At 38.9% G+C, this 21560-nt stretch overlaps 1 protein-coding gene across 1 annotated transcript in view; it reads left to right on the top strand.

Annotated features, from left to right (window-relative positions):
- LOC140236743 (guanine nucleotide exchange factor subunit RIC1-like) overlaps positions 1-5993 on the top strand; it is a 64167-nt gene extending 58174 nt beyond the window's left edge. The window contains exons 28-31 of the mRNA XM_072316670.1: positions 208-507; positions 1639-1813; positions 2583-2771; positions 3590-5993. Of these exons, the coding sequence (XP_072172771.1) occupies positions 208-507; positions 1639-1813; positions 2583-2771; positions 3590-3830 (905 nt within the window). The 3' untranslated portion in view covers positions 3831-5993. The remainder of the gene's footprint in view (positions 1-207; positions 508-1638; positions 1814-2582; positions 2772-3589) is intronic.
- The last annotated feature ends 15567 nt before the right edge of the window (positions 5994-21560 follow it).

Genomic DNA, 21560 nt, shown 5'->3' with positions numbered 1-21560 from the left:
ATCTATTATTTCAAGAAGGAAGCTTGAGAGGAAATTTTATGGGAAAAGGACATTTATCATCAATATGATTGTATTTTCTGCAATCACACATGCAAGCTTCTTGAATAAGTGCACCGTACATTGTAGTTTGTTCAGCACTATGGGGAGATTGCATAAACACACTCAATACATAGCTACATGTATGCCTTGGTCACTTTCCCCTTTCAGTGTCCAGAGCCACTACACCATCAGGCAACCCACTGAATGGAGTCCACACACCGGCTGAGTCACCGTCATCCCCAGACAACCTATTTCCTTCCGTTGGGTACGGTGGAATGGGTCGTGGAAACACCCAGACCAGAGCTACCACCCCTCCCAACACTGCCGTTGCTGCCGCCAGTGGCAGCAACAGCAGTAGTGGTCAGGTAGTAAACCACAAGCTGTTGCGGACCCAGAGCACCCTGTCTGAGAGTACAAACAGTGAAACAAGGACAGAGGAGGCCATGCTTAAACATCCCTCAGCTAAGGGTGAGTGTCTATAGAGTTATACATAGCAGCCAAGGTGCTGGGTCATTTTTACCAATAATGGAAAACTAGTTTAGCTCAGTGCCCATTTTGAACATTGAGGGCAGCCTCTATGATTGCTCTGGTGATCTATCACTTTGTCTACCCCCACTTCATGTAATAGCTATTTAATCTCAACCCACATGGTCTAATCCCACTTTGTCTACAACCAGTTTGTCTAATGAACATTTAGTCCAATTGCCACTTAGCCTCATTACTACTTCCAGTTAGGCTATGCCCATTTCATTTAATACCCACAGTTTATTAGACAAAATGGGGAAAAAATCCAGGGATAGAAACCTGCAATTAGATCATCTGGTCATTAGACGAAACAATAAGTAGCCAAACTTGGTATTAGCCCATGTGAGGATTAGACCAAGTGGGTATAAGACGAAAGCTTTAGTAGACCAAATGAGTTTAGCTGTAGTGGTGTTAGATGAACTGGGAAGTAGACCCATCTGATTTTAGACCAAGTGGCAATAAACAATTGCTCTCTGTTTCTACTAGTTTTTATATGTCATTGTCATAGTGAGGAAGGAGATGTCTCACTTAATGCTGCAGATCACTGACACGTGATAAAATTGGGAAGTTTTGCTTTCATTTTGTAAAGATCATGTTTCTTGCTATGTGATAACTTGATGTAGCAAAAAGAGCTGCTGAAAACTGCTGATCCAATAGTGGTGAGCCAGTGGAATAAAATGGAGTCAAAAGGGGCCTAAGCTTTCGATCCCAGCAGAATCTTCATCACAGGCAAAATGATTTTGCCTCTGACGAAGATTCTAATTGGATTGAAAGCTCAGGCCCCTTTGACTCTATATGATAACTTAATACATTGGGGTAGTAGGAAACATGAGATATTGACAATGTATTTCTTCTTTGCAAAATTTTTTTCTGAGTATGTGTGTCATTCTGCACATACATTTTTTTTTTTTTTTCAAAAGTTGCTTTCAGTTCGATTTGAATGTGATGTGCACTGTACAGTAGACTTGTCTCCTTTCCATTTCATTCACATTCCATGTGCTATGTGACACCTGTTAGACCCCGTGAGTGTGAGTTATCTGCCCAACACTAACAGATGTTTGTCTGCATTCTCAGGATCCGACGAGACCAGCATTGGCACTACAGAGGCCTCTGAGGGCAGCCTTCTGGGAGAGGGAGACAACAATCTGGAGGACAGTTTTTGGTCAAACAACGTGACTGTGGACGAACTGGAGCAGTTTTTCAGGGAGATTGTCCAGAATGGACCAAAGCAGTCGGAAAGGGAACTCAGGTTAGCCAGGACTCTGTCAACTTGCCCTAGACTGGTAGACAGCCCTCTGAAAGGTTACAGTGCTTATGATAAGACAGCTGAAACTTAAGTTTTGAAGACACCTGGAAACAATCTGCTTTTTAACAAAAATGTTACTCTCCTCCATTATAATAACCAAGTGTAATCATAATCAAACTGCTGGAAGTGTCACTTTTATGCTATCTTCACTTGAGTGTGAATAAGTGATTTCATGAATAAAATCATAACCTGGATTTTTTTTTTCAACAAACCCTAATGCGCTCCAGTTACAATGAATACAGCTCTAACAAAATTTCCCTTGAAGGAAATAAAACTTCAGATCCCCAAGTTATCAACATTATAGATCTTTGTATACTTTTTGCTGTTCGGCTATTTAATGAAATTTAGATATAACAAATGAAAAGTGCTGGTTCTGAGGACTTCAATTTAATGTGGGAGTTGCCTGTATTATCCCTCCCTGATGATCTATTGCAATGTCTTATGTGGCCATTCAGAGTGGTTCATATCTCAGTATAACCAGGACAGATGTAACGAGACAGACCCAGAGCTGTTAGATATTCTGGATATCAGACTTTTGGTGTGAGAGTAGCACATTGTATCATCATTTACACTGTGTTGACTTTATGTACTGACACTAAGGCATTGAAACAGTGTGAATGAAACAGGGTGTTAATTTGTTTATTGTTTCCAAAATTTTGCAGTAACTGTAGAGAGTATCCAAGTGATATGATGTATTTTGTGTTTGATGTAGGTACATGTTGAAGATAGTCTTAGAGTCATCATGCCTGGAGTGGGGTCTGCTTATAGCCATCATACTACGGGATCGGTCAGCTCTCAGCCAGGTGGTCAACATTGCCAGTCTGGGGGAAGCCCCTAGTGATGTCGTCACCAGGATGAAAGAGGGACTTTCCCACCTGGAAGTCTGGGCAGACACAGACTGGTGAGACTCACAGTCTGCATTTTCTTAGCAACCTTCTGTGTAAAGACACTGAGGGATAGTGTCACTTAAATGCTCCCACTCTAATTCTAATAATCAGTTTCCCTGGTAGATGTGTCACAGTGGTTGTATATAAAATCTCTGTTTACAAAACATAGCCATACTAAATATGAGTGAAATCATGGAATCTCTAGCCAGGAAGAATTCAAATGCTGTATTGTAGATGTATGCATAAAGTGTTTGGTATCTTCTTTGCAAATTTTGCTATCTAACCAACCTTAAGGTACATGCTATTTTATTGACATTTTTTATGGTTTATTCAATTTTCTTATTTCTCACTTTATCCCTTGTGAGATATTTCACTGATTGATGCTGATTTCACTGATTAACATTGATTTTGCTAATTGACACAATCTGTGAATCTTGCAGGAAACTTAACTCAATCTCATCATAACCAGTTTTCCCAAAATATCAATTTATCAAGTAGCATTTGTACAAGTACATTAGTACTTGACACTGTTGATATCACAATCTATGATGATGACAACTCCTACTTACTACTACTTTTACTACTGCTGATGTGAATACTACAAATATTACGAAATTATGAATACTATAAATATTATTTTGAATACTAATAACTATTGCCACTGCAAATTTTGCTATGACACTACTGCGAATACTGCTAGGAATAGGAATACTACTGCCATGAAAACAAAAAATATATTGACGACAGCTTGCAAAGGGAAACTTCTGATAGGTATAACACCATAGCAATTAATATATCATGATGAACGGCTATTTTTGTTTGCTTCCTTCAGCCCTGCCTACAAACCCCTTCTTCTTGCCATCAAGCCTCAGGCCAGCGTCCTGGCAGACATCTTGGAGCGGTCTCCCTCGCCTAGCCGGTCTAGGTCCTCCTCCGCCTCGGAACACTCAAGCAGCGAGCCCAAGAGACTCAGCTCCAGGGGGAGCCTGGGCGAGCCCGAGCCCTGTGAGGATGAGGTCTTTGAGGAGGAAGGGGAGGAGGAGAAGGAGGACTCTGCCTGCATCATCTCATGACACAGGGGGGAGATTGCCCCACGCCCCCTGGCTACCCACCGGCTGAATCCTCTCTGATGAAGCTTAGCAGTTCCTACTGTGATGTGTGTGAATTGGACAGAGAGAGAGATACCCTGCGGCCAAATTTTGAAACATCCTCGAACTGTTTAGGAAGCACTTTCTGTTCATACTGCTCAGGCCCCCCGCTCAGATTTCACCCAAGCAAGCCCTGACAGTCTCTGTTCTCTTGGTAACGGAGTTCCCGTCTGATGAATGGTCAATGCTTTTGAATACAACATTCAGGTGGAAACGCAAGTGTGATGATCTTAAAAATGTGCATGTTGTGCAATGTTTATCGATGGTGGTTGGTTATGTCTGGTGGTTTGTTCATGTTAGGTGGCGTTGACCTACAGCACCTGATAACGAATCGGATTGCCTTTGCCTTGTTCTGTCTGCTTATACAGAGCCTAAATGCTGCTTGAAGTTTCTTGAGGAGGCTTCAAGAATCGACTTTTGCTTAGCATATGTTGGGTAAGAGAGCCCTGGAAAGAGAAAAATTAGATTGAGTCGGGAACTGGTATTGGCACTGAAGAGAAAACACTAGAAAATGGAGCAAATGGAAATGAAAAAAAACGAGAACACAGCATGTTACAAAGAAGTGAAGAAAAGGAAAGTTAGAGATGGATCAGGGAATGGTTCAAAATAAACTCTGGTAAATATGTCATGGCACAGAAAGATGTTGACTTGCATGTATGCACATCTCACAAATACAGCAAACATTTGCGTAAAGGCTTGATACTTTCTTTTTAGGCACTAAAGTGTAAAATATCCAAACACATAAGGAAATTGTCCATGTTGCCCTCATTCACTTTTATGTGTGTATTATTATTCTTATATTTTAAGGAAGCACAAAGTTTGTCTAATGCATCCCTCTTAATGCTAATGTGTGCACTACTTTGCTTGTATGTGGATCTGATGTTTGTAGTGTATGTTGAATAAGTGAAGAGGAAGACTGTATAAATGCACAATGCATGCCTGAGATTCCGGATGTTATGTCAATAACCCATGGAGAAGAACACTCATGTGCATCTCTGTGGGATAGACTCACTGTCCTTCTCCACAATAAAAAGGTCACTATTGAAAAGCAGCCAAGTAAGGGATAACCAGACTGACCATTGTAACTGTAGACCAAGGTCACTCCTGATTTTGTTAAGTGGACCCAATCCACCAGACTGAAAAGAGCTTCATAGTGAATACTGATGATTCAAATCTTCAGATGTAAGCTGAGCTGGAATCGGAACAGTGGCTGCGTGGCTTTATTTCCTGGTTGATTTGGCTCCCTAGTTGACTGTAAAGACCTTCTGTCAGGCTCAGGCAGTAGGACCAGCAGTGAAGTGGACCTACCCACAGTCTGTTTCACATTTCCTTGTTCTCTTCTCAGCATTGTGTGTGGTTATGTAAGCTGTGACCTCCATTCTATAGAAGCAGGGTATTAACTCACGCACTGTGCATACCTCACTGCTAACAAATGTTCTCAAATGCACGTTTCGGGAGCACTGTGCTGAGTAATGTTCCATATCACAGTGCAGTTACTTTTATTTGCAACTCACAACATTATATGCTTTGTAGATAAATCAAAATGCAGCCTGTAAAGACATGGGCTACTTGGGACACATCAAGCAGTCAGATAGGCATGTGAACCAAGCACTGTGGACCCCTGTTAAGGTTGGTAGGGACACCACTCTTTCCCTTTTCTATAGGCAGTCTCTTGATGTTCATGCCTACTAATGTTATATGGGACCAGTCAGCAATATATATTCCTCCTCAACTCGTTACATGTTCACCTACTTTCATTTCATGTTTTCGTATGTGCCCAAAATAAAGAAATTCAAACCAGAGCATCTTAAAACTTATACATGACAGAGTGGCAAGGTGTATTTTGCTTCATGTAGTTTGGGTGATATGACAGAAAACTTCTGAAGAAGTTACCAGCGAAACTTTCAGCAAAACTTCCTGCATGCATTCCAGGAAGTTTCTCACTTGTGAGACTACGCTTAGTTTGGTCAAGGAGGTTTTATACATGGAGTTCCAACTGACTGTAATTATTCAACCAGTTGTCAGATTTCTATTGATGTACAAAAGAATTCCACAGGTGCACTTGTGCCTTTGATGATCGATGTTCCAAGCCGCCGTCTTGCTGAGCAATCTGAAGATTTATTTTGAACGTTATCATAATGTTGGCCATATTTTGCTTATTCATTTATTAGATGAAATGAAATTTCACTTAATGATAAAGCATGTAAAACAAAAGTCAATTCCGTCCAGAAATTTGCACAAAAGTGTAAATCAGAGCTGTATCATGTGAAAATGTTTAAAACTGTACCATCCTGGAAAGCTGGTTTTATCACTTTTTGGCTTAATTTCCCCAATTAAAAGTAATATGGAATAATCTTCAAGTATAATTCTTTATTGATAGATATATCAGATTAGTGCCCGCATATGCCCAGTCGAGTAATTTTCAGCTTTATTTCAGCATTTTTTGCTCAATTTCTGTTCGCGCATCCTCGTGTCTGTACCACCTACCTTTTATTAAGAAGGGATAGCGAAAAGTAATTACCATCACAAAGACATTTCTTCCTTTGAAAGTGGCTGGTGATTATGCAATGAGACATGAGTCAATTGTCTTCGTATTGGCGCGGCAGATCCTGTTTGGCACATACTTCAAATATTTTTGAGCGGCTGCTTTGAACATAGATCAAAGCGAATAACTCTGTTGTTACTCCATCTCTTCAACCTCCTTGGTTTGGTGTAGTGTGGCCACATACTGCTGAAAACTGAGTAGTTTTTGACATGATTAGGTCCATTTTTTTTTTTTTTTTTTGATTCTGCACTTTGCGCATCATTTTGCATGTTGTGCATTTTGCATATTTTATATTCAAGTAGGGCACACAGATTTTGCCCGATTGGAGCATGCATATAACAAACTAAAACTACAGGTCATTTTGCATCATGCAAACTATGCTTAGTTTTGTCATTGGTGTGATCATGTTCTCAAACTTCTGAAAGTTTTGGAGGAAGTTAACTACAGAATGCATACACTGCAGTTTTGCATCATCTGATCGCACCGAATTCCACTGGGGCCGAAGCAACACTCTCTTGCAAAGAGTTACTTGCATGTTTGTGATATCATTATGAGTGAGCTTCCCTCTAGGCAATTTCATGTCCTCGTAGACTTCAAACTGTGATACATTTCATTCAAACTCAAGAAAATGATTTCTAAAAATGGAAAGATGAAATCAGCATCACGTCAATTTGTACTTTATGAATAGGTGAAATTCAGTATTAGGATGAGGTCTGTGCTGAAAGAATAATTTTCAATGAACTATTTTGCATTTGAAATCAATTTTTCAGAGTCATGCTCAATGAATTCTTTGTAACAAAAGTTTGCAGAGCAGTGTGAATGTAGTCTTACATTTAGGCTTTAGGAGTCTGTGGACCACATGTGATGGTGTCATATTGGCTTGTCATGATGCTATGTGTATGTGCTCGACATTAATGTGATTTAAGAGAATACTGCTGCCATGATGAACTTGCAATGAAAATGAATACCAACAGTATTGTGATTTGTATTAGTGAGCAATTGGATTCATGTTTTCTTTTCCTTGTGTGTTTGATCCCCTGTGTCTGTAAGGGTGGGGATCCTTTGAGTCAACTGAATTGAAATCACCAATGGAATGTTTGTCATGTCATGCTGTAATGGGCGCATCGTGGGATCTTATTTTTGTCATTTGTTTTTAATAGCTTTCTTATTGCCAATATGCCTGAATACTTGGGGTTTCCTATCTTTTCATGACTATATCTTCAGTGCAAATATCTGTAAAATAACAAGTGTTTAAAAAGCTAATTTATAGAGTTCCTGCACTCTCAGTCACTGGTATTACACCAGATAGAGCTTGTATATGTTTTGAAGGGTATTATCAAATACTTTGTATTACCACAGGGTTATATCATATTTGTTTTAGCATGTCTGTTTATCTGTTTGTACATTTGATTCTAATCCAGAGATGCAGCAATCACCGAGAATTTACAAAGCCATAGTGGCTCTTCACGCTGTAGTTTGTCTTTATTTATGTCTGTAACTTTTTGTTAAACAGTTTTGAGAATTTTATCCAATTTTAATTAAATCATTTTAGCATGAGCACTTTGGTTGTACATGAACTACATTAGTAACTGAAATTGACCTGTAAACTTGTGGTGGAACAAAATTCAACTTACTTTTCCTTCACAGTATTTATGGATAAGTGCTTGGAATGGACTCGACACATGATATGAAATGGAATGAATATAGAACTCTCTAGCTAATCGCACTGCATGTCATTCCTTATTCAGAGAATTTTGTGTCTCTACAAATGGCTGTATATCAGATTAAATTGTGAAGCAGAGTAGGAATAAGCCTGCTGCATTTACGTATTTATATATATTTTTTCTTCATCTGTTTTTGCATCAATTAGTCTGTAGCAGGTTACTGAAATTATATTTTGATACAATTTAGTGAGAAGTATTTTTTTTTTGTACATCAGTGAATCTAATCATGAGAGTGATCTGAGCGTATCAAAAGACTGAACAGCTGTATGAAGAGCCGGCATATGAGCTGAGATAGTAAGGTGGACAAATGCAAGCAAAGTCTTGTTTTCGATTCTTGTCCATGACATGGATTTCATGATTTTTGAAATCTGTGATATTTCCAGTCAGTGTAACTTTTTTGTGCATCATTTGATGTGGGACTTGCACAATGATGATTCCTTTTGACACCTGGAGGGCATTTCATGAAGCATTTTGTCCGACAAAAGTTGTCGGACAAATTTGCTCTCAGCCAATCAGATGCAAGGATTTCAGTAGCTTGTAACAGTTTGTCAAAAAAAATCTGACCAAAACGCTTCATGAAATGCCCCCCTGTTTGAATTATGACCAATTTGATATATGTGGGAATGAACTCCATTGTGAAGTCTATGGTAAGTCATATAGTATCCCTTAAATCGCTTGTGAAAAGGAGTCTCCACATTCCCGAACATGGGTGTGTATTCAACCATGCTTTCTCATTCCAAATGTTCGTTTGTTTTCCATCATATGTCATATCCCTGCCTCGCTGATCACTATAAAAGTGGAAATTTTGGCATGAGAATTTTTCGTGCTCGGCTGGGTAAGATGAGTTTCGCTGTATTTAAATTCCACAGAATCAAAATATGATCTACTACTACATATGACAAGCAGTAAAATTTATGTGCTGTTATTTTCGCACTAGTTTCACATCACATGAAATGAGCTACAATTTCCACAATGCAACAATTTCCATTTTTATAGTACTGTGTGGAGTAAATGTTCTGCACTCAACTTTCTATGAGTTATCCCTTTCGTATTTTGTATTTCCAATAAGCTTCTTTTTTTTTTTTTTTTTTCAAAAACGCTTTGACAAATCAACTCCAGAATGATAAGGATTAGGTTTAAAGCCCGGCAGGTGGTATACAGGAGTGAATACATGAAACAACCTGTCTGGACACAGTATTTGGTAATTAGGGATAACACAAGATGGTCGTTTTTTCATGTGGTAATGCCCCACATTTTATAAAAACACTTTTGTCACTTAATATCTTGCTTAGTAAGGGCTCTGGTTAGATCAAACTTGGTATCAAGAAAAACGAGTTATTCACTTTGATGGGATGGTATGCCTCTCAAAGTGAGAGAAAAAAAAGTATGGTATACGCCATATATTTCACGAGTCTAAATTTTCGCGAATTGGGAATTCCCAACGATTTTGCAAGTGGTTAAATTCGCAGTTGTGGAGTCCTGTACTGAACAGAGAAGTGTACAGGTGTACATCACATTCACATCGGGATCAGAGTTGATATTTTCGCGTGTCTTTAATTTCGCGAATAGCACCTGACTCGCGAAATTCACGAGAATAAAAACCTCACAAAATATTTGGCGTATGCAGTATTAAGTGGAATATGTTTGATTTATCATGATATTCAGAATACTCTCACAGCTAACTGAAATGCATGTGTACTGCTGTGGGAAGATTTCTTGGTCATTGATGATCTTTTTCTTTCTTTAGCACAATAGGAAACACTTACCTCTTCAACAAATCCTACTGGCATATTACAGTTGTATTTTTTTTTTTTTAATAAGTTTGGAAAATTTAAACAACTTCCGGAAATGGGTTCCATGTTTGAGTTCTACACAAATGTATGTATTGTCATTTATACAACAATTGTGATATTAATGCAAATTTAACGATGTCATGAAATCCAGCCAGTAGTTATGTGTGTAAGATCAAGTGAGGTGATAAATTTGAAATTGTATATTGTATATACTGGTATAACTATAAAGTGATATTCTGTCAGTATGTATACGCATTGAATACTTTTTTTTTTTTTTTTCATATGCTGGTGCTAATGTTTTCAATATTTATCACCCACACAGTTGCATCCCAAACAAAATGGACATTTTATATTTGTTAATGTGTAAACTAGCTCTATGATGGTGATATAGTGTGATATATTGTATATAAATGGGTGTAGAAAGTGTACAAACCTGCATTCACATATGATAGGAAGTGATAAACTTTTTACTCAACTTGCCATACACACATGAACTTTAGAAATTCTTGTCATTCTTGTCCTGTTATTTGCTTAACTCAAGTTACTTTGAATGGTTGCATGTGTCCGTAAATGAATGAACAGATATATGTTTATATGCACATACACGTATATATGTTTGTATGTATAGGTGTATATATATATATATATATTATATATCTACCTAGAATGGCGGCAATTAAAACGCTTTTTGTTTTTTGTTCGCCAGGATAAAGTGTTGTGATTGCCGCCATTTTAGGTTTTTATCACACATATATATATATATATACCAGCTGGTGATGCATTTCGGCCAAGAAAGCATATGCCTTCTTCGGGAGTCTTGACAATGACGGTATCAAAATCAAAATCACCCAATATCAATATCTATATCAATATAGACTTCTTCAGGAGTCATTGTCGAGACTCCTGAAGAAGGTGTAGGGCGCTGAAAATATGAGTTGAATAAACTCGTGCTTTATTGGCCAAAAATGCATTACCAGTTTGTTTCTTCATTACTTCATGGAGCCAATACATGAAATCACAACATAATATACAAATATATATACAGTGCATGTAATGTTATGTAAATGGGGATTCAGGTCCTGACATGAATTTCTACTTTCAGCCTCTTACCAAAGATGGACATTATTTTGTACAAGACAGTAGAAGTGACAACACAAAAAGTGTCAGCAGAGAAAAATGTGTATGTGTGTATGTGTGTGTGTGTGTGTGTGTGTGTATGTGTGGCGGGGGTGAACGTGGTGGAAGGAAGAGTGGTAAATCAGACGACACCAATAATCTTTGATGCTTGATTTCAAGAAGGTAACAACTCAAAAGAATTAGTGCTATCCAACAAAGAAACAGACGGACAGACATACACACGCATACTAGCAACAGGTACTTGTGTGAGTACACACACACACACACACACACACACACACACCTTATGCACACCGCATACACAAATGCGCACAGAAATGGTCATCACGAATTTTTGCGTTTTGTTCGGGGTTATTTAATAAAATTGTTTCAAAAGAATACACCAAATGTGAATTAAAAAGATTAGGATGTAGCCATCCAGTCTGACCAATGGCTTGTCTCCGTAAGAAATATGCTGAATGGCCACACCCACAGCCACAATACCTCATAGGCGGTTTAGATAACCGGCAGAAATTTACTGATATTATCACAGTGTACCATACAAACATCGACAAAGACACAGCAGCGCTTTCTCCAAAACCGTTTCGAGCAGTGGCATTCTTGGACACAAATATTGCCCGTCACAGTATATTGATTCTCTTTGTCATCAAGTAGAATCTAAGGAAAAACAAAGGGGAAGTCAAGTTCTCTTAACAGGGCACCGAGTGTTCGCCGATCTTGTGTTTTGTCTGAAACGGGCACAGTCATTAGTCCGAGTTATGGCAAGCTAATTTAATTGCGCCATTCTTAAAGTTAAAAGATTGGCAAGCATCCTTAGAACATCTGTGACAAGTAGAAATAAAAGCGTCTAAAAAAATCACGCAAGAGATAACCTCATTCCATAATTCATTCTACCTATTCCCAAAGCTCAACACCATTATTTTCCTATTACAGAGTTAGTCTAGATTACTGCTGAATAAAAAGAAACAGAAAAGGTAATCCTTGATGAAGTAAGTGACACAATAATCGTTATTAAGAGCATTTTGGTGATGATGTAGGAGTTTTTCTTCCATTGGTGTGCCCTCCGTACAGTGCTCAAAAAACTTTTGAGGGCTACCATATCCTAATTATCAGCTATGCAGGAGAGCACAATGTTACTTGTGAGGGAAGAGGAACTCTTCTTCTTTCCATTAATACCTAATTATGTTGACAAATGTCATGCATGACTGAGCACATGAACTTTAAAGGCAACAATGACAAATTACAGTTTTTCTAATTTTGAGTGTCACATGAAGGAACAATGCATGTCTCACTGAATGGATGAGATCGTCAATGAAAGTGTCCAAATAAACAGGCCAGCCTATACGAATGCATGTTTGTGTTTAGGTTTGTGTTCAGGGTTTCTTCTAACATCTTATGATCCATATTAAACCTGCAACATGGCCACCTGTCACTCCTTGGTCACTCCCACAAGGCTAACCCACTAAGTCCATTTTCTCTGTTCATATTCAACGCATAGCTCGCAGTGACAAACCATGTTTTGAAAATGAAGGGAGAAAATGGATAATGGTTTAACCTTCGGGGGAGTGACCACGTTATCACCAACATGGCCATGTTGAAGGGTATGGACCATAAAAGGTTAGTTAAGAAACCCTAAACGCAAGTCTGCAGTCATGCAGGCTGGCCTGTTAATTTGACCACTTTCATTGACAGATCCCATCCATCCAGTGAGACGTTCACTGTTCCTTCATGTGACACTCAAGCTTGGAAAAAGGGCAATTTGTCATTGTTGCCTTTAAAGTTCATGTGCTCAGTCATGAATGACATTTGTCAACTTAATTAGGTATCAATATAGAAAGAGGAAGAATTCTTCTTTCCTCACAACCAACATTGTGCTCTCCATATCGAAATTGACAATTATGAAATAGTAACCCTCCAAAGTTCTACTACTATTTCGATTCCCGCTGGTTTCATTTTTTCCGACATGTTTGTTAAAAATGTAGACCAGCAGTTGTGATCTCACAAATTTCATTTGTACAGCGGGCAGACAAATTGAAAAAAACGCATAACTCATATCTTCACTCCTCTGCTTGATAATCTCTTACTTTTGAGTTTGGTAATAAATACAAGTACCGAACAGAGATCAAACTATCTGACAATAGCAGAAGATGTTGAAGCAGACGACAGAGACGGCTTGAGAGATTCCTTCTGATCCACCGAGAAATCGTATGAGCTCTCCTCATCCAAGCCCGCCTGGGAGTGGCGCCAAGTATTGTGCGACGTCGTCTGGTTCAAGGAGACGGGAGAACGACACAGGTCCCATACCTGTCGCATCGCTATTTTCGACAACCCCGAGAAAATCACGTAATTATGCAACCTATTCCCATCGTCATACAGGATGAATGGGTTCCGCAGAGGTTCGAGGTACACAAAGTCCTCGAATGGTCGTAGTCTGATGCCTAACTTTTGGAGACAGAAACCAACAAACACGTCTTCCCACGGGAAGAGGGGAATAGAAAGAGAAATGCGGTAAGCAGACGACGCAATGTCTGTTGACATAATGTAGCCAGCGCCTTGGAAATATGGCGGGAAATACTTGTCTGCATAGTATTCCTCAGATAGGTAGAATTTACTTGTTTCCGTTCTGTCAACTAAAGCGTCTACCAAAACTTGTCCTGCCGCAAAGTTTGCCCTAGGTGAGACTCGCAGGACGTCCAACATTCTTGCTTGGTTGATTGTCGAGTCATCGTCAATCTTGAGAGTGAAATGAGCATGAGGACAGTATTTTGTTACCCATTTTAGACCCATCACAGTCTTGCGAGTCAGATTCACGTAAGTATCCTGGAAGTCCTCCTGGACGATGTCGCCAAACATGGCGGACTCCTTGTCGATCCTCCGCTGCGTGTCGGCACCGGTCGTCCCTGCCAGCAGGAAGACGATGGAAACAGCGCGACGGTCGACAAGCGGCCACTGACTCGTCCTCCCGTACGTCTGTCGAATCACATCGCGACGTCGCTCATGCCAGGGAGCCGACGTGACGAGAATGATTAGGTACGTCCCCCGCCGAGTCTTGTTACTATGGTAACACGTTTGGGCGGCATTGTGGATGTAGTTAAAGTGATGTGGGTCTGGTGGTCCCCGAAAGTACGCACCTCTTTCCTTCTTCTCAGCTTGATCCATCGAATACGTTGCCCTTGACATTTCTTTCTGTAATTGTCCTGTTTTGGCCGGCGGTGCTTCCGGGGCATCCTCCATTAGTGGCACATCGTTTACCTTCATTTTTACAAATGAATCAGCTATTAATGTTTCTCTCATCCCAACCCCTGTTTTAGGCGTGTCTCTTAAGAAATCATCTCTTCGTTCATGTTTATCTGATGCCTGAATAACAGGTGAATCTGATCGACTTTTCTCATGTGGTTCTTCCTTCGATACTTTTGTATCTCTTATAGGTCTTTTTCTGAATCGCACTCTCCTTGATATTGCATTTCTTATCGCATTTTTTCCAATTTGCGCCCCCCTTAAGGGAGTTTTTCTGAGAGGGCCTTTTCTTACGCCCTCTTCTTTAGAAGGCGATTTTTCCAACACTTTGTCTTTTGATTGGAGATTTCCCATAGCTCCATCTTTTTTGTCTCGTGACAGCCAGTCGTCCAATATTTCTTTTCCACGCGTGTGTGCAAACGGTGTTTTCCTCACAGCCACTTTTCTGTGTCCTGATTCTCTAGATGGCATTATGACGTCAGCCTCAGGTCCTTTGACATCCGGGAGATCCTCATCCAGATGGAGCCACCACTCGCTGCCATCATCCGACTCCTCCGAGTCAGAGTTCGACTCACTGGTGGTGGGCGTGTCCCATGCACCAAACATGACGGGTACAGTGTCTGATCTGCTCAAGATTCGCCTGTCGAGTTGATACCCAGTGTTGGCGTGACGCCAGAGATACACGTGCCACAACAGGGTGTTCACGAAAATCAACCAGAGCCGCCAACCAATGTTGTACCGCCTCCTCAGCATGATGAATATCCGCATTTTAACTGTTTTACTTTGCCGCACTGATCACGAAAAAGACGCGCATCGTGGAAATGTCTTCTGGCGTTTGGTTCAGCTCCAATTCCTATAGAGGAACACGAGGATAAACGTTACGATAAGACGGCGTTCTATGATGTTACACTCTCATTTTTAAATTTCTTAAAACAAAATCTCTGAGTTTCGTAATTAGAATGTCAAAACAATGCGTTCGGTTTCACAATACCAAGTAGACAGAGCAGACATGACATTGCGACATCACAATTAGTTATGTACAATTGGTTAGCGGTGTATTTATGGCCACCACTCAGAAATTCACTTATTCATTGTTGTCAATATACAGGCCAATTAGCAACTGAGGTATACAGTTGTGTAGCCTCGATCGAAAATATTGTCGTCATGGAATGAACACTAAAAGAATAGAACCTTTCACGCAGAGCGTGGAAATATGATTAACATTATACATTCTTATCATATATACTTCATACAATGTACATTTTTTTCTTTGTTGAAATGTTTGAATATGTATATGCATATAAATATATGATATTTTTTCATTTTTGAAGCGCCATGAGCACTGAAAAGTGGACCTGTGCGCTATACAAGTAGCCACTATTATTATTATTATTATCATTATTATTATTACATTAGATACACGGGAGGGGGTTCAATGCGAGAAGGGGGGATGTACAACTGTACAGCACCACCGTATAGCCAGTCCCACTTCCCTGGTCTCTAGCTCCATTAAAAAAAAAAAAAAAAATCATCTTTTGATAATAATGTTTATGGAGGAAGAAAAAATGATTAAAAGGCTTTATTTTATCCGAGGAAATGCATCGTCAGACTGTCCTGCTGCACTGTAAGAATGTCACGATGTGACACGAGGTATAGAAACTGTAACACAAGCCCCCGTCTTAGTGATCTCACGTCTTGTTGAGAAAGTGTACATACGGGGAAAGTGCACACGTATTACATGTATATACGATTTGACCGAAAGATCGGTGTGTATCTGGTCGTCGGGGATATGTTCCACGGAGACTGCGTCTAGCTTCACGGAATAGAGCGATAACGTAAAAAAAGACTCCTCCGGACAGACGGATCTTTCTGTCTAACGTACGATCTATCACGGAAGGAGCTAACCAACCAGATATGCAAGACAGAGCACGCGAAATACGTCATGTTTACCAGCTTCCACCATCGCCCAGGATCCTGGTAGAGGTGATGTACTAGTACTGTAGGTATCTTCTGGTGCAGTTTCTTGGACACTTTCTTGAACATATCACTATAAACACACAGCATTAGGTGCAAACTTGTTAATTTGAATATCGACCCAAGGAAAAGCATTTAGATACGAAAACTCACTTCTTGTGTTGGTCAATAACTGAACATACTACAACCGATGGTAACGGGAATTGTTTTACACTGATACCAGTTCATTGCTTTGATGCGATTATCTACTGGGGGTACTGTGATGAAACCGAAGGACCCTTTTGTCCAAGTGAACTAAGATTAAACTAACCTTTCTCAAAGTAAATGTCTTCATATTTGTGATTGGCGGTTCACGTTGCTTCTCTACCTGTCCTTTGAACACGAGATGGCGATTCTGGGAGTCTCAGGTGAGATACACAACGTGGACGTCGTCCAACATTCTTCTATGACCAGCATCAGGTGCACATTGTATACATGACTAAAACTGACCTCATGGGCCCGTGTACTTATAGGTAGTGCTGTATTCCGATGGTTTAGACTGCGGCCGCCTTGCTTATGGTGCTAGCCGTGATTGGAGGGTTTCGGGAAGGAGTTGAACAATAGGACTGCGAGACGCTTCGCAGGTTCCTTTTGAAACACATACAGACAAAGATATGCATCACGGCCTGAGCTCTAGACACACATACCTTACACACAAACATAATTGTCCCTGCTCATATCCATCTGAACTCTTTTGTGATGTTCTGTTGTGTAGAGTTCTCTGTGTTGACATTGTCTTTGTTCCTGTTGCCGAGTTCCATTATACTCCTTCGTGTGGTGATATATCACGAAAGAAGACTTGTGGCGGCGGACTTAACTCTTACCCACTCACTTACACAGCTCTCACGTAGTGCTCTGTAGAAAATTGGTGAAATATATAGGCGAGTTAAATGCTTCGTCTGTATTTCTTAATACTTCTCCTCGAGACGGTTTTCATCGAGTCCCATCGCCACCACAAACCCCATTATCCTTGTGGACTGAAAGACTCAAGGAAAGTGATTATGCCGAGGACACAATGCTCATGAGAAGTCACAATATTACATTACCATGGGAGCATTATTCCTATACCAGCGTGTGTGTGAGGGTGTGTGTGTGTGTGTATTTGAGGGGGGGGGGGGCTGATATAAAGGGCAGATTTATTAATTAATGATAATGGAAGAAACAGAGTTGTTTGTGCTATGGAGGATAGGAAGTTGGGGGGGGGGGTTATGCAAAGGTGCACATATCGACTGGATATAATTATAATGCCCTGTACATTTAAAAATTGGTGCATTTGCTTAACTTGAATATTCTAGTAAAATGATTTAAATATAGTCCTTGGGAAACATTATGCTGTGTTATATTCATTTGGTAGGCCCTATATGAATATCTGTACGTTTGTTACCTGAACATTCAAGTAGGCAAATTCCAAGTGTACTCCTTGACATATGTTTCGAACATTAATTTTGTATATTAAAACATCAAGTATGATGTACAGCACGGAATGAAATGGGGAAAAAATAATAAATGGGAAAACAGCGTCTGTATAATATGTGTGTGTGTGTGTGTGTGTGTGTGTGTGTGTGTATGGGGTATCGGTTGTAGAATGATGTGGCTTTATCAGACAATGCCAGAGGAAAAAGGGAAGGACAATAATACCTCAAGGTAGGCCTACTTAGTCAAGGAACGGTCTGTGCAAATGGTAATAAAAGTAGGACCATCTCTTAAAAACGAAAATTAATCTAGGGAACAGTGTAATTATTCTAAATTATTGAATCACTTGTAAACCGTCCGCCTTATCCAAGTCTATAAAATCTCTAACACACACAAACGCACACCAACACAAATTTGCATGATTTCTAAGCTCTGTGCAAGTTGCATCTTAATCTTAACTTGCTCGGGGAGGATCAAATGTGCATAAACACTGAAGAGAAATTTAATATATAGTCTTAGCCTTTTTTTTTTTATTTAATTTTGGTTCCGCATACACACAAACAAACAAGATACACACACACACACACACACACGCATTGATATACACCAATACATTATTACACGCCAAAATGTGCCATTTACAGTAGACATGGGGATTCTATTAATACACACGTCGTTCAAAACAAATTCCAACCATCGTTTTCCGATATACATGTATAATTATATTGTTCTCTAATAACATACGTCGTTGACATTCTGCATGCTACAGCTTGTTAATACATTTCTCCAGTTTTTACTAATGTTCAATTGCTTGATAAACTGAATTTCGTTTGTTTCGGTTCTTTAAGAGACTGAATCTTAGAATGAGTTTTTATTGGTCTTGTCACACTAATTATAGCATTGGTGTTACTCAGCCTGGTAATGGACCGTTTCTTTGTCGGAATGATTGTTGGTATGGCGTACACCCTTGTCCGAGTTCCAAGGTCTGTGCGGCAGAAGGCTAATCAACACGTTTAAAAACAACAACAACAACAACAACGACGACGACGACGATGACGACAACAACAACAACAACGTAACGTGTAACATATCTCAGTAATTGATATTTCTTTTCAATGATTATGTCATTTATGTCTTTGTTGTGGACAAATTATTGATAGAATTTGTTTATACATTTTGATAAGAAATCAGCTTCTATTTATAATTAGTCCAGGTATTTGCGCGACGCCTGTACAATATATCACTTATACAGTATGTGTGTGTATAACTATATATATATATATATATATATATATATATATATATATATATATATATATATGTATATATATATATATATATTTACTTTGTCTACAATTAACTGCTTACAAGGAAGTTGCTTTAAAGGGAAATATGTTGTTTAGTTTGTCTTCCCTTTGCTCTCAAATCCATGCAACCAAACTGACTAGAATGAAAATAAACTACAAAAATACCCGACAAACTCGAGTAAACTCACAAGCATAATCACTATTCGCGTACATACACCTTAAAAGGATGAACTATTTTTTGTATTTCATTCTATTTCGTATCGCAAGTATTTCCCTTATATTCCTTAAGACTAATGTGCTTTTATATGTTTTACTAAATACTAGTATCTACTTTCATTTTTCCTCTGTACATATCGTTCTTCTGCGAAGGAATGACAAGTAATTTTTGTCAAGTAATAATTTAATAAGCAACGCAGATATGAGGCTCCCCTTTGTTACCTTTTTTTTTTTGGTTTGGTAGGAAAACAAAGTCTGTAACCAAGATAACCTGTAACCGTAACTCATCTGTTTCTCCCATTTCATTAATATGACATACATGACACATAGTATTAACTGACATGATACATTTCTCGAGGTAAGCCCGACATTAAACTGCTAAGCTGACTCTGAACTGGACCGAAAGCTTATAAGTAATTGCTGGTATGCTAAACTGCTGTGAGTAAATCCGATGATCGGAAGCACTGATAACTGACCATTGTATTTTTCTACCAAGGCTTCAAATGGCCAGTGTCCGTGGTTAAAGGCTAGCGTGATCTAAATAAATTGCGTTTATAGGATAATGTCAACGGACCACTACAGATTTGAGAGAATTCATTCTGTAAAACTCCAGGGCTTTGCCAAATAACTATACCTTTCGTTACGCATTAAGTAAACAATTTCACAATATAGCCAAAGTCTGATATGCGCAAACGCAAGTCAGTAGTAAAGTGTAGTTTGGCTGTAAATATTATAATAGCGTGTAAACGTCATATTTACTCCTTCTCCAATAATCTAAGGCAAGAATGCAAGATTAAAAGTCCAACTTCAGTGGTGACATAACATGGCGTATGATAAACTAACCAACAGTTGACATGACCTTTCTACAGAGACATTATTCATAATGTTCATCTTGACGACATATTATGCTCTTACAAATATACATGTAATTCTAATAATAATACAAGTCTATTGTGGATCTTGCGTTATAAAATGAGTTTGACTCAGTTTGCATCATTAGTTTTTGCTCGGCATAGACCTGTTTGGTTTGGTTTCTGTTTTGAGATTTAATGTTTTATTTCAGCCATGACTATCCACAGTTTGCTTACAGCAATAGTTTTTTTTTTTAATACACAAACATATAGCAATGTACCTGACTCATTGCATAGCCCATTGAATAATCTTTTCCTTTTTCTTTTTCTTTTTCTTTTGGAAGCCCCCAGTTATTGCCGACAGAAGTTACAGTGTTTTGAAACCGAAAAATCTGTATAGGACAAGGTCGGACATGCTTTCTTCTTTTCAACATTCGGTTTTAAAATTGTGGAAAATTTTTGCATTCAATGCAAAATGTCATTACTTCAGGCCCTAGACATGAGATCAAAAATATTGGATGAAATATAGATCCTCATGCACTTTCTTCATTAATGTATTCCAGTACATGTACAGTATTACATATAAATATTGCGAGTGAATATACATTTTGGACCTGCTTGCATTATAGCTGGCCTGTAACTGCATGGAGTGAAGGGATACCCAGCATGGGACACGTTTTGATGTGTATTAGCCACTGATGTCTACCCTGCAAAGATCAGTGGTATAAGCAGATCGAAGAGCGGTCACGTGATCATGTTGAAGTCACGTGGTCATGAGATGGATTGAGAGCTCCTTGGTAGACATATCTTGAGAAGGACCGAGCATCCTGCGCACCTAGGAAACGTTTTGCTGTCTTTGCGAGGAACCCACCAGCACAAGGGACATCGGATCCGGTACTTCTTGTATCTGAGAGAAAGGAAATGATAATAATAATAATAATAATAATAATAATAATAATAATAATAATAATAATAATAGTAATGATAATTATAATAATGATAATAATAATAATAATAATAATAATAACAATAACAATAACAATAATAAAAATAATAATGATTATGATAAAGATTCTATAGCGCGTGTAACAAATTATTGTTCCCTATATGCGCTTTACAATGAGTCTTACCATTTTATAATACATACCGTGTATACGATAATTAGTTGCATGCAGCCACGTATTTCTATATGTTTGTTTATGTGTGTGTTTGTGTTAATGTGTGTGAGTGACTGTCATAAAAGACAAACCAAAATTTCGCAACAAAAAACAAATCGACGGAAGAATTTCATCACATTGACACAAAAAGCATGTTTCATCGGTATGATACGGGATGAGGATCATTTCTTAGCATTCTCGTACCCGCTCTGTATAGAACGACACTCCTGTTGGAGGGAGCTTCGTCATACAGTATTAAAGT

The sequence above is a fragment of the Diadema setosum genome, chromosome 13, assembly GCF_964275005.1.
Source record: "Diadema setosum chromosome 13, eeDiaSeto1, whole genome shotgun sequence".
Taxonomy (NCBI): domain Eukaryota; kingdom Metazoa; phylum Echinodermata; class Echinoidea; order Diadematoida; family Diadematidae; genus Diadema; species Diadema setosum.
Note: the sequence above shows the minus strand (reverse complement) of the source record. Positions and strands in the feature narration are given on the sequence as shown.